Genomic DNA, 14,774 nt, shown 5'->3' with positions numbered 1-14,774 from the left:
TCTCTTTAGAAATTCTTCTTTTTTCTTTCTCATAATAAAAATCCCATGGCAGCTCCTTGTCTGGAGGGCTTTAAAAATAGGAGCGATCTCATCTGTCTGGAATGGTCTGTGTCAGCACTTGCCCTAGGCAAGGTTGCCACATAGGCAAAAACTCCCCCTTCCCTCCTCCCTTCCAGACGTCCCCCTCCTCCACTGCGCCCCAATGCCCTTCATGCCCTTGCACCCCCCACTCTGTGTGGGCTGACCCCCTCTTCCCAGACCGCAGCTCCAATGTGACCTCCCACATAAAATCAAACCCCCTCTCCCTCAAGCTTTCTCCAGGTGCTGGGGATGCAGTAGGTTTTACCCCTTGCGGCCTATTTGCATTTTAAAATAGGACCCTGGCTGACCCACATGAATCTCGAGCTGGTGGTGGAGCTTTGGACAGTGTAACTAAGTAGAGAGAAGTCCAGGGGAGAGGGGAGCATTTGGGGTCGCTGGGGGGAGGGGGTGGGGTAGGTCGCCTTCCTGGAAGCTATTAAATCCCAGATGTGGGCCCCTGCTCCGCGTGGCACTGCCTTGAGGGAGAGGGTAGGGGGTGGGAGGAGGGTGGCTGGGCTCTCTGACCTCTCAAGGTTGCCGTCGTAAATTCTACGGGTCGGTGATTTCCAACTACATTTCCCCTCACCCGGCTTCCTTTGCAGCGGCATAGGCACCACGTGACTTGGCTTTAACTAGAGGTTTTCAGCAGCATTTCTTTGCGCCTATCATCCAGGGCCCAATTTTCCCATCACGGCCCTCCCTGCAACGGCTCCGGGACATTTTCAGAGAGATCTTCAAAGCTCCTGTTCTCAGAGAAGCCCAGGAAAGGGGCTGTTTTGTGTTCACTGTGTACGTGGGCTTTATGAAGAAAAACAAAAACAAAACCGTGTGGCCCTATGTGAACGAGTTATGCTGGACCCAGATTTGGTGGGAAAAGCAGCAAAGTGAAGTCTACTCAAGGAGCTCCTATGAGTAATTTGGCCAATTTCATGTCAGAGCGACAAACATTCAAGAGCCCCTACTAGGTGCCAGGCTTTGAGTTAGACGTGGTGGGTAACAAGAAAAATAAAGCAAGGACCCTGCTATGAAGGTATTCAGTCTAATGGGAAAGACAGACATCCGGGTTCAAAGTGCACGCTGGAGGTAAGAGAGGGTGTTTGGGAGCACGGAGGTTGCCCTTGGCTCACCCTGTGGCTGATAGGTATCCGGGAAAGCTCTCCAGGGAAGATGGCATCTGAGCTGAGTAGGAGTGAGCCAAACCAAAGAAGGGTGGGAAGGGCGGTCTGTGGAGAAGGAATGACAGGGGAGCAGAAGCCGGAGCCATGAAACTACTTGATGTGTGCGGGGAACTGCGAGCAGGCTGCGATTATTAGAAAGGAAAATGCCAGCGAGGGGGAGGGGCAAGAGAAGAGGCCGGAGGGGCAGGCGGGGCCACGTGAGCTTGAGCCAAAGTGGGCCCAGCCTCCAGAGCGAAGACTAGAGACTTTATCCTGAGGGGAGCCACAGAAGGATTTTAAGCAGGTCAGATTTGCATCTTGATTAAACTATCTGTCAATTTGGGGGGAAATCATTCAAATTGCCTGTGGGATGAATTGATTAAAGAATTCCATTGAAAGGGTAGATTTGCAGATCTTGCCATAGTTAAGTGCAAGGCTCTCTTTTTCCAAGAGGATTTGTCATTAGTCTGAGGCTTTTTAAGCGGGGGGGAGGGGGGGGGGAAGGCCCTAAAACAATCTACAGGTAGAGGCATGTATTTATCTGTGAAACATCCTCTTTTGAGAGGATGCAAGCAAGACCTCTAAACCGTGCTTACCCGAAAGTGCTTTAAGAGTTGGGCTGCCCCCACCCGTTCTCCCACACTGCAGTAACACTATCAGGTCAGGAATGCAAACTGCTATGATCTCTCTGTTTTGTTTAGCAAAAGTCATCCGGGAAGGCGCTGTTTAACCTGAGTTGCAGCCACCTAAATCTTGCTGAAAAGGAATATTTTGGATTAGAATTCTGTAGCCATTCTGGAAATAATGTAAGTTGCTTTCATTATAGGGTTCTTTGTGTCTAGGATTGCTTCTAAAATGCAGTTTGCAGCCAGGTATGGAGCGCTCAAACCTGACTGAAAAAAGAAAAAGCATTTAAACCCTTGCAAAATGACCAGCTTTAACAACTATTGTCCCTCCTCCCTCTTTGTCTATTTAAAGTCGCCTCAGTTTACCAAACAGACTTTTCTACCCTACGCTCCACTTTTGTCACCCTGGGAACAGCAATCTGTGCTTTATCTGTTCTGATTTTCCCTGAGGCTGGACATCAGCCTCCAGAATGAAGGCTCCTAACCTTACCAATGAGTAGGGGACTCTTCTTTCCCCTCTCTCAGGCCCCAACATTCTGGATGTTCTTCCTGCCGTGTCCTGCCTTGGCAATTCCGTTATCCAGCACCAGCACCTTCCCAGAAAGGCTTGTTATATCTACTAAGCTGGCATTTGGAGGCTTTAGGATTCAAATGCAGAGCCAAATGCCTTCATTAGTCTTTGTAGCCACTAACGAGCCTTGTATGTGACACCTTTGTCATCCTACTTAGGCAGGGGAGCAGTGATTCAAATGTCAACAACGAAGAGTTTATAGATCAACAGTGTTCACTGTCATTGGGTAAATACGAGGGGGCTGATTGAGTATGGTCGAGGTACGTCATCTCTGACACCACTGTTTCTAACTGTCATTAGAAGGGATCTCAGTAGTCTTGGTATTTACTTATTTCATGTTGACTTTTGTCCATTACCAAAAAAAAAAAAAAAAGCTGCACTCAATGCCATGTTCTACCAACTTTTTCATTAATGTTATCACAGGTCTGGTTGGAGATACTGAAGCCCATTACAAAGCAAGTAAAAAGTAAGTATGGAAAATCACTTAAGGGATGTAATTCCCAGTGACAGCTTGAAAATATTTCAGCAACACCACACTATTCCTCACCAAATATAAGGGAGAAAAGGGCTTCGATGTATTATTTTAATCCTTTGTATATCCAGTGAATTTAGCAATTAAAAAAATTGTTTTAATTTTGCCCAAGAGGAAAAAACTCATGCTCCTGGATCTATGCTGGTAATTACAGCACTCTGTGGACTGGCTCGGACTCCAGCACTGCAAATCTTTGAGCATCCTTCATGTTCTCGGGGAAGGAAAAATTTCCTCTGCCCTTCAAGGTCCTTCTAGCCAGACTAAGAATCAAATGGACAGGAGACAGATGAACAAGAGAAATTCAAATTTAATCTCATACGTATGGGGAATCCACACAGGCATGGAAATTCCAAAGACAGGTGAAATGAGGTAAATGTGTCCTCCAGAACTAAGGAGAAGGGGGCAGGGTGTGGGACCTCAGAGGGAAGGAATGCACTTCACAGGAGGAAGAAAAAGTAAATGTTTGGTAAACAAATGTTTGCTGGGCCACTCAGACACAATGGGACATAGAGGACTTTGATCAAAAGGCCTAGTGAAGTTCCTCCCTGTCTGCCACACCTAGTTCATGTTATAACGGAGTTATCTCAGGTGATAGCTCTCTTCCTGGTACAGGCTCTTCCTTTCCAGTGTAAATTTAGCCAGTTGAGGGGGAGGTAAAAAGCATTTCCTGAATTGACTGGGTTTTGATTGCTTTTAAGTCAAAATAATCCTATGCCTAAGTGCCCATTTTAGGGCAGGCTGACCTTGGTCCTTATGTCAGTCTGCACTGCCATTTACCTTCTATCCGAAGATGTTTTAGTTTTATCCAATGTTACAGACACTGTCCATTTGTTTCATTTCATATTTGAGTGCCTAGTATGTATGGAATTTTCCCTCCACCCGGATTTCACCACCTAGTGTGGTGCTTAAATTTCAGTGTGTGTCAGGATCACTTGTTCAAATGCAGATTCCTGGGCCTCATTCCCGGGTTGCGGGGGGGGGGGGGGCAGCAGCTTGCATTTTAAACAAATTCCACAGGTGGTTCTGATGCAGGCAGATTTCAGTCAACACTCTGAGAAATGCTGTTATTTTTAAGTGTGTTTATTTTGAGATAGAGACAGAGCGCGCAAGAGCCGGGGGAGGGGCAGAGACAGAGGGAGAGGGAGAGAATCCCAAGCAGGCTCCACACTGTCAGTCAGCACAGAGCCCGATGCAGGGCTCGATCCCACCAACCATGAGATCATGACCTGAGCTGAAATCAAGAATTGGATACTTAACTGACTGAGCCACCCAGGCGCCCAAGACACGCTGTTTTACAGCATCTCTTCCCTCGCGTGCTCTCTGGGTTGGGGCTTCCACACCTCCATCTGTTCCCACCACATTATAATCCCGTGTCACCTTATTCCAACAGCTTCCTAACTGATTCCCCTGATCCGTCATGTACACTACTCCAAAGGTAACTATTGAAAATACAAAGCTGACCACATCACGCCCCGGCTGAAAATGCTTCCACGGCTCCTCATTGCCCTTAGAATAAAGCCCAAACTCGTAAGCAGGATCCGCAAAGCACAGACTCTGCCTGCCTTTCTAGCTTTACCTCTGCCATCGACCCCCTTCATACTCCTACCTTTCCTGCCTGTGGCAAAATTCACTTCAGGCGTAGGGTTCTCAGTAAAAGATGTCCACCTAAATTGGAACTTCAGGTAAACAAAGAATAATTTCTTTGTATAAGTATTTCCCGTGTGATCATGGTTTATCTAAAATTCAAATTGAACTGGGAGCCCTCTTTTCTCCCTCTTCTGCTTCCCCAGTACTCAACACTGACCTTAGTCTGTGCTGCTGCCCATCCTCCCAGACTATGAGTACTTCATTGTCTTTTCATTCCTGGCACCTGCCTGGTGCAACGCTTGGCCTATAATAGGCACTCCACCAATATTTGCTTTTGATGCAAAGAGTTTCTTTTTTTTTTTCAAATGCAAGTAGGGGTGAAGACAAGTAATGTGTTTTCTCTTTTTTAAGTTTATTTATTTTGAGAGAGAGAAAGAGAGAGGGCACATGCACATGAGTTGGGGAGGGGCAGAGAGAAAGGGAGAGAGCGAATCCTCCGCACAGAGCCTGATGCCGGGCTTGAACCCATGAATCATGAGACCATGACCTGAGCCGAAGTTGGATGCTTAACTGACTGAGTCACTCAGGCACCCCTAGATGTGTTTTCTTAATGTCGATTTTAAGCAACAAAGAGGCACCACTCCATACATACACTCACCTCTAGTTCCTTTTATGAGAACCTTGAGTCAGATGATAAATACCTGCTTCTAAAGCTGGGCCTTTCTCTCAGCCAGGAGCGCAGAATCCCAAAGAGGCAAGTGGTATATATATTTTCTAACTGGGACGCATCATAGAGGACACAGTAGGGCCCAGAAAGAGGCACATGTTTACAAAAAGAAACTCAAAGGGAGAGAGGGTAGAAAGAGGGACAGGGAAACTTTCCCGATTGCTATCCACATAAAGACACGATCCAGAAATAGCACCATTCTAGAAATGTGGAAAATTGAAATTTAAAAGAAAAGTCTGAGGGAAGCAGTGATGGGGAGAAGAGGGGAGAGGAGAGAGGGAAGTGTGTATGTGTGTGTGTGTGTGTGTGTGTGTGTGTGTGTGTGTGTGTAAATACCTGTAACTGTTGTGATGGACATTTAAATAAAACTTATGGAGATAATTGTGTTTTAAGATCCTAAGGAGGTTGTTTTCAAATTTATGGTGAAATTTTTCCCAGTGGACCCCGGACATCTTCGAGAAGAGCTTACAAGGTAGAGTACTTACCTGTGGGTCGGCTGCATGATGTTACCTAAGACTCATTATTCTCCATTTATCAGGGGATGGGCTTCTAAGCCTTCTTTGGCAAGCTTGGCTCTCAGTCACTCTCTGGGAGACGGTGAGGAGCTGAGGAGAAGGAGGGCCTGGCTGGTCCCCAAAGTGTTAGTCTTCCAAAGGGTGGGGATTTCAGGGAGGAGGGGTGGCCTTCTAGCATGGCAGCCAGCCTGGGTGCCCATGTGGGGGTTCTGCCTTTAGCTGCTACAACAACAGGACTGCTTGCCTTCATCGCATCTGTGTTCCAGCTGGAAGGCAGCTTGACGGCACGAATATACCAGCTATGAAAACCTGCGGGTGTGTGTATGCATCCTATGGGTAGAAAGTGATGACGACACATACTTATAAAACATTGAAAGAGTAAAAAAATAAAAAGCCTAAAAAATGATTTTAATAAATTGTAATATATAATGGAAATCATTGATAATTATTACAATTCTTTAATAATTATAAATTATTCATAATTTTATGTAATTTTAACAGTCATTTATAATTACACATTATTCATAATTTGAGACAAAATCTTTTATGTGTATAAAAATAAAATTTACAAGTATAAAACGTTTAAAAAATCTATTTAAAAAATTTTTTTATTTAAGTTATTTTTTAAGTTTATATCCAAGTTAGTTAGCATCTAGTGCAACAATGATTTCAGGAGTAGATTCCTTAGTGCCCCTTATCCATTTAGCCCAACCCCCTCCCACAACCCCTCCAGTAACCCTCTGTTTGTTCTCCATATTTAAGTCTCTTATGTTTTTGTCCCCCTCCCTGTTTTTATATTATTTTTGCTTCCCTTCCCTTAAGTTCATCTGTTTCGTATCTTAAAGTCCTCATATGAGTGAAGTCATATGATATTTGTCTTTCTCTGACTGACTGATTTCGCTTAAAAAGTCTATTTATACTTAGATACAATACCCTTCAAAATGACAATGTAAACCTACTTCAAAAATGCATTGTCAACATAATGCTCCCCCAAACCCTACTGTGCTTGCCAGGCTCTAGAATCTTACCCTACCATGGATATTTGAGATAATCTGGCCCAGCTCTCCTAGTCTACAGAGGAGAAAACAGGTCCTGGGAGCTTTGAGTGATTTGGCCGAGTTTTCCCCCACCTCCCACACCTCCCAACACAGCTCAAGGCCAGTTCTTCTTCACCCCTTTTGTACAGGAGGACTTGTATGCTGCGGGGTCTCTGCAGACGTCACTTTTCACAAGTCTGTCACTCCCTCACACCTTCTCTCTTCCATATTTGTGAGTTGTAGCCCACTTTCCCAGATAACCTGATATCTTGGTATCTATATCAGTTTGCATTTGCTAACCCATTTCAGTTGAGTCTCACACTGTGACCAATTTTAATGGAGATAAACTCCCCCACCCTCCAAAAGAGAAAGAATGAGAAAATCAATGTGATGATAAATGATTCATCAGCTGTTCAGAGCGAGGATTTGGTATTTGTAGCCGGCAGCTGCCCTCTTAGTAGCAAGGAACGTGTCAAATGACAAGAAGTTTCCTTTTCCTTCTTGCTAGGAGCAAAAAGAAATTCACTTTCCCTTCAGCGATTGAGGCTTATTAATTCTCATTTACATCTCTATTTGAGAGCAGGCAATGGCAAATGTTAGACTTCCTTTATTTTTTCTGGTGGGCCATTTAAGATACTTCACTATAGTTAAATTCACAAGGATGCCTTGTTTGGGGCCAATCCATGAGTTTCTGAGAGTGGTATGCAAATATAAATTTTCTAATTGAATCATTTCTAGCCCATTAGGGGAGCTCATAATTTGAAGTATTACAATGATGAATGCGTTTATAAATTGAATAATCACCTACTAATTTTACCTGCTTGTTCTAATCTAGATTTTTATCTATCCCCTGCAATTAATTTTGATTTACCACATTGCCTTCAAGGCTTAATTGATTTAAATAAAGAAGTCCAGATAAAACTTTATTTAGAAAGTTACATCTTACATTGGGAAATGCCCACAGTACATACTCAATGTGTTTTTCAGTGTATAAAATCAAATATTGGAACCAAATTTGGACCATGGAAGAAAGCAGTCAATGATAGAATCTTCTTTTTACACATCTTTTCAAAACTTGATTCTCCTTTGGTAACAGCTTAAAAGTGTGGGACCAAATGCTATCTCTTTGGCAGAACTCTGGACACCAATCTGTACTTTATGGGTCCCTGATGAGCATGTCGGTGGGAAAAAAAGAGCACACTGGGTTCATTCCTTTCAGAACGTAGGAATTTCCTACGTGCTCTGTGCAAAGTGCTGGGCTGGTCTCTGATGATGGTCCGAGTAAAGCATGACCTCAAGTCCTCGATTTCTGAAACACAATATTTTGGATAGGAGGAGGCATAAATTCTGTGGGTGACCTGACTTCTGGCCAGTTTCACTATCTTTGGGCAAAATGACCTTGCCCAAATCACCTAACCTCTGCCTTTCTGTAATTGTAAAATGGGGTGATCATTCCTGCTCTCCCAATCTAAGTTGTTTTGATAGTGAGTGCTCTGATAGCATTTAGTAAACAGAGCCTCCCCAGTGGGCTTGTTCTTGCTGAATCTCCCTTTGTCTCTGGCTGGCTATGTGGCTTTGCTACGTGGCAGAAACCACTGGAGGATGATTGGCCAACTCCCTCAAGTTGGCGGGAGGATTTAGCTGGGGTGATTCCTAATGGCTGTGAGGCCTGCCAAAATGCTGGATCAGCCGAGTTGTGGTCTGGTACTGGTTTGGGGCTGAAGCAAAGCCTATGCATTACTCACCATCCCCAAAAGGCATCTTGCTGACTGGGGGCGCCGTCTCTTTCTTGAAACATCTGGGATCTGGGAGAAGGGAAATGCTTCTTTCTTGTTCTTGTTTCTTAAGAGATTTTCTTCCCCCCCAACTTCTTCCAGGTATCTTTTTACTCTTCAAATAAAGAAGGATTTGGCTCTAGGAAGGCTTCCATGCAGTGACAACTCTACAGCATTGATGGTATCTCACATCCTACAATGTAAGTAGCAAATGTCGGTTTCGGCGCCTATCGACCGGATAGGGAACCGAGCAAAGGAGCCGAGCACGCCCAGCGTGTCCATCCTGTGTTAGGACTTACAGAGGAGAGGAAGGCTGGATAAGATATATGTAGAATCAGCATGGTCCAGGAGAAAGAGGCTAGTCATTGTAGTCATTCAGCTTTGGACTCCAATCCAGTCTCTACTACGACCTAGCTGTTGTCGTCCCCTCACTTGTCTGTGCCTGAGTTTCCGAGTCTTTATAATAGTGACGAGAATACATTCTCACAAGATGGCTATATAGATTAAGAGTAAATGCTGATTTTTTTTTTTCTATCATGGCGTAACCTCCAGCCCCCCTACCCTCCCCACCCCCCTACCCCCGCCTGGGGCTTGCTGTCCAGGAGCGGGTTTGGACTAATCTGTCCAGACATGGGTTTTGCCAGGCAGGCTCCACTCTCTGTGCTTGCCCCAGGATACATTTCTGGTACGTGCTTTCTGCAGCACATTGTCATGTTTGATGGGATTTTTGTGTTGCTCTTTATCATGAGTCTGGAGAACAAAGCACAGAGTACAGCAGGTGGAAAGAGGCTAAAAGGGAAAAAGGCCCCAGGCATCTATTAAAGCTCCCATTTGCTAGCAGCCAAGTAGTTGGACTAGGCTGAATAATGAAGGCAGGGAAAAGGAGACCAGGGGAACAGTGGGATCCAGCTTGGGAGGGGGGAAAGCTGGGCAGGCCAGGCTTCTCCTGCAGCCCTGAGGGTGGGTGGGGTCGAGGCAACTGGAGACTGTATTTCTTCTTATATGGCCAGTGGACTTTCTTTCTCTTCTAGAGAAGCCTTCCAAGAATAGGCTGTTCTTTACCACTTTTGCAAAATCATAACATTGTATTCTGTCTTGTTTCTCGACTTCATTTTTGACCTGTATCCCTTGACCTTCCTGACAGTCCCGAGCTGGTAGATTTCTGATTTCACTGGGAACTCCAGAATGAAGTGCTTCGATAGGGGCAGTGTCTAAATCAGTGTTTACCAAGGGACTGCTGACTGGGGCAGGTGACCACAGCCCCAGGATATCAGGAAAGCACTGGGCAGTGAGAGCAGTAGTAATCAGGAAGGGCTTCTGGAGGAGGTGGCTTTTGTGCTGGTCTTTAAAGGGACACATAGGAATCGGATAGGCAGTGATAGGCAGAGAAGACAGCATAAAAAAGAAAATTGTGCTGGGCCAAGAAGTCATATATACAGAGATGTAGCTCAAGTACAGCTCACATATAGGGTGTGTCGAGGAAGGGTGGCTGAAAACTACATGTCATATTGATGGGCTTTGAATGTTTGGCTTGGTGGGCACCAGGTAAGGCGGATAGATGAACCAATGTTGGAAGACTTCTCCTTTTTCGTTATCAGCCTGTGAATGACTGGGGCCCCCACATGACTGTTGGGGAGCCCAATTGCATCCTGGATACTTTAGCATTATGGATTTGGGCATTCCCTAGTGGCCATTTCAGGCATAGCACAGAGGACTTCAGCTTTTCCAGAGGATATTTTGTCAATACAAGTTCTTTCCATAGAGAAAAAGCTAAAGTTTCAATGGGTCAGCTCCGCACAATCCATAGGTTGGACTATTTCACTGGATGCTAAGGCAGCGTGTAGAACACCACAAGACTGCTCGTTCATTTGCTCATTTATTCATTTATTCATTCATTCCATATTTATGTTCTAGGCATTCAACAATCTCCACATTCTGACTTCTCATCTGCTTAAGTCTCTCCTACACATCCCTTTTGTGAACGCTTTTAGTAACTCTTCTTTGTCATTCATTCCAGAAACACTTACTGAGTACCTACCCCATGCCAGGTACTATTATAGGCATGGGGAACACGGCAGTGAACTAAACAGACACAAACCCTTGCTCTTGTGGAGCTCACATTTTGGCAGTGGAGGGCAATCAGACAATAACCAAAATAAGGAAATATATAATGTATTAGAAGGAGATAAGTGCATTGGAGAAAATAAAGTATGGAAGGCAGCTGGGGAATTCCGGGGGTGGGTACTGAATTTTTCAGTAAGGTAGTCAAGTTAGACTTCACTGTGAACATGACAGTTGAACAAAGACATGGAGGAGGTAAGAGAGCAAGCCTTGCAGAAATCTGGTGGAAGGGTGTTCCAGGCAGAGAGAACATCCTGTGCAAAGGGCCCGAGGGGGGAGTGTGCCAGGGGTGTTGAAGAAATGTTAAGCAGGCTTTGTGGCTGGATGGAACTGAGGGAGAAGGGGAGAGAGTAATCGTGGAGGGTCTTAAAAGCGTATTAAAGACATAGAAGATTACTCTAAATGAGACGGCAAGCCATTGGAAGCGTTTTAAGCAGAGGAGTGAAATGATCTGAATTAGGATTTAACAGGACCATGTTGGCTTCCGGGGTGAAAAGAGACCCTGTGAGGGAATGGGAGAAGTAGGGAGACCAGAGAAGAGGCTATTGCAGTAGAGAGAGATGGTGGTACTTTGGGCCAGCCTGGTAACAGGGGTTTTCTCATAACATTTGCTACCTTCTTTTACTGATGATATTTACTCATTTGTATGTTGTAGGTCTCTTCCTAGATTTTCATAGTCTTGCATGGAATGAAAAACCAGCAGTCTTTGTGTTCTTGTGTTTTCCTAGGGTCAACATAGGCTCTTGTGCTTAATAGACGGAAAGATTGGTGTGTGTGTGTGTGTGTGTGTGTGTGTGTGTGTGTTTAAAAACAGCTCTATTGAAGTATAATTTACTTATCATAAAATGCACCCTTTTTCAGACTACAACTCAACAATATTTAGTAAATTTACAAAGTTATGCAACCATTACCTCAATTCAGTTTTAGAACATTCCCATCACACAAGAGACCTCTTGTGCCCATTTGCAGTCACTCCCTGTCCCCGTGCTCAGCCCCAGCAACTACTAACTTACTTTCTGTTTCTATAGATTTGCCCTTTCTAGACATTTCAGTCAGAATGATAAAATATGTGGTTGTTTACATCTGGCTTTGTTTCACTCAACATAATATTTTTGAAGTTTGTGCAAGTTCTAGGATGAATCACAGCAGTTTGTTCTTTTCTTTTGCTGAGTAGTATTCCATTTTGTGGACGTACCACATTTTGTTTAATTTGTGAGAGAGCAGGCAGGGGGAAAATCTCAAGCAGGCTCCACACTCAGCACAGAGCCCAACGCAGGGTTCCATCTCACAACCCTGGGATCATGACCTGAGCCAAAATCAAGAGTCAGGGGCGCCTGGGTGGCTCAGTCGGTTAAGTGGCCGACTTCGGCTCAGATCATGATCTCGCGGTCCGTGAGTTCGAGCCCCGCGTTGGGCTCTGTGCTGACAGCTCAGAGCCTGGAGCCTGTATCAGATTCTGTGTCTCCCTCTCTCTGACCCTCCCCCGTTCATGCTCTGTCTCTCCCTGTCTCAAAAATAAATAAAACGTTAAAAAAAATTAAAAAAAACCAAAACAAAACAGAAAGCAAAATCAAGAGTCAGATGCTTAACTGACTGAGCCACCCAGGCACCCCAACATTTTGTTTATCTATGTACTTGATTGTGGACATTTGGATTGTTTCCAGTTTAGCTCATATAAATAATGTTATGAACATTCATGTACAATTTTTGTTTGGACATATTCTCATATCTCTTGAATAGATTTCTAGAAGGGTAATTACCTCATCTTAAGGTAAATATATGTTTAAAATTTTAAGAAGCTGCTGAACTGTTTTCCATTTTATTTATTCTTATTTATTCTTATTATTCTTGTGGCCATTCTAGTGGGTATGAAGAGCTATCTTGTTGCAATTATAATTAGCATGTTCCTAGTGACTAATGATGTGGAACACCTTCTCCTTTGCTTATTAACAATTCCTATGTTTTTGTTGGTAAAATGCCTTTCAAATCTTTGGCCCATTTTGAAATGGATTGTTGTCTTCCTACTGAATATATATATATATATATATATATATATATATATATATATATATATAGGGTTTTTTTAGTAATGTCTAAATGGGGCTCAAACTCAGACCCCAAGATCAAGAGTCACACACTGATCTGACTCAGCCAGCCAGGTGCCCCAGATTTCTATATATTCTGATTAAAAATCATTTATGAGATATGTAACTGAAAAATTTCCCCCCAACTTGGTGCATTGACTTTTTTTTTCTTCTGGTTTTTGGAGTGGAACAGTTTTTAATTTTGGCAGAATTCCCTTTCTCAGTATGTTTTAGCGAATCATGCTTTTGATGTTGTATCTAAAAACTCTTTGTGTAACCTAAGGTCACAGACATTTTCTCCTACGTTTTCTTCTAGAACTTTTAGAGGTTTGCCTCTTAGATTTAGTTATATGACCCATTTTGATTTGTTGTTTTGTATGCTTGTATGGTGTATGTTGTGAAGTAGGGATCTGACTTCATTTTTTTTTTCGTGTAGATGTCCATTTTCCCTATTTGTTGAAAAAAACTATCATTTCCCTATTGAATTGTCTTATCTTTTTAAAAACCTATTGACCATTAATGTAAGGGTTTACTTCTAGATTCTTAACTATGTTCCATTGATCTATATGTCCTTATGCCATTATTACACTATCTTATTTATTGTAGCTTTGTATTAAGTTTTGAAATAGAGAAATGTATATCCTCCAACTTTGTTATTTTTCAAAATAGTTTTGCTTATTTTACATCCTGTGCATTTCCATGTAAATTTTAAGATCATCTATCAATTTCTACAAAAAATTGTGGTGGGAATTTAATTGAATTTATAAATCAATTTTGACAGAATTACCATCTTAACGAATTGAGTTTTATAATGCATGAACACGAAATGTCTCTCCATTTATATAGATCTGTTAAAAATTTCTCTTAGCAATGTTTTATAATCTTCAGTATACAAGCCTTCTACATCCTTGGGTAAAATTTATTCCTAAGCATTTTGGGTTTTTTAGATGCCATAAATGGAATTTTCTTGGTTTCATTTTTGGATTGTTCATTACTAGTATATGCGAATACAAGTGTTTTTTGTACATTGATCCATTTTCCTACGTTGATGAACTCCTATATTACTTCTAGAGTTTTTTTGTGGGTTCCCTAGAATTTTCTACACACCTGACCACATTGACTACAAGTAAAGACAAATTTTTTTAATGTTTATTTATTTAAGAGAGAGAGAGAGAGAGAGAGAGAGAGAGAGAGCGCACATGAGCGGAGGAGGGGCAGAGAGAGAGGGAGAGAGAGAATCCCAAGCAGGCTCTGCACTGTCAGCACAGAGTCCAATGCAGGGCTTGAACTCATGACCCAGAGGTCATGACCTGAGCCGAAATCAAGAGTCAGACACCTAACTGACTGAGCCACCAGGCGCCCCAGTAAAGACAATTTTATCTCTTATTTTTCAGTGCAAATTGTTTATATTTTTTCTTGTTGCTTCATTGCACTGACTAGAACCACCAGTACAATGTTGGATATATAACTGGCAAGAACAGATGTCCTTGTCTTGTTTCTGGTCATAGGGAAAAACATTCAGTTTCTCATCATTTAGTATGATTATGATGCTAGCTATTGGTTTTTCATAGATAACTTTTATCAGGTCGAAGAAGCTGCCTTCTATTCCTTGTTTGTTGAACTTTTTAAAATAAGGGGCGCCTGGGTGGCGCAGTCGGTTAAGCATCCGACTTCAGCCAGGTCACGATCTTGCGGTCCGTGAGTTCGAGCCCCGCGTCGGGCTCTGGGCTGATGGCTCAGAGCCTGGAGCCTGTTTCCGATTCTGTGTCTCCCTCTCTCTCTGCCCCTCCCCCGTTCATGCTCTGTCTCTCTCTGTCCCAAAAATAAATAAATGTTGAAAAAAAAATTTTTTTTTAAATAAAAAACATAAAATCATGAAATGGCGTTGGGTTTTGCCCAGAGCTTTGCTGCATCTTCTGAAATGATAAATGTTTTTTTTTGTCCTTTATTCTATTGACATA

At 43.1% G+C, this 14,774-nt stretch overlaps 1 protein-coding gene across 1 annotated transcript in view; it reads left to right on the top strand.

The window, feature by feature from the left end:
* Positions 1 to 14,774, top strand: part of FRMD7 (FERM domain containing 7) — a 51,987-nt gene that overhangs the window by 25,054 nt on the left and 12,159 nt on the right. The window contains exons 2-5 of the mRNA XM_047844236.1: positions 1,940 to 2,044; positions 2,859 to 2,901; positions 5,720 to 5,753; positions 8,711 to 8,808. Of these exons, the coding sequence (XP_047700192.1) occupies positions 1,940 to 2,044; positions 2,859 to 2,901; positions 5,720 to 5,753; positions 8,711 to 8,808 (280 nt within the window). The remainder of the gene's footprint in view (positions 1 to 1,939; positions 2,045 to 2,858; positions 2,902 to 5,719; positions 5,754 to 8,710; positions 8,809 to 14,774) is intronic.

The sequence above is a fragment of the Prionailurus viverrinus genome, chromosome X (assembly GCF_022837055.1).
Source record: "Prionailurus viverrinus isolate Anna chromosome X, UM_Priviv_1.0, whole genome shotgun sequence".
Classification (NCBI taxonomy): domain Eukaryota; kingdom Metazoa; phylum Chordata; class Mammalia; order Carnivora; family Felidae; genus Prionailurus; species Prionailurus viverrinus.
The sequence above is the reverse complement of the archived record's forward strand: the minus strand, read 5'-3'. Positions and strand labels throughout refer to the sequence as shown.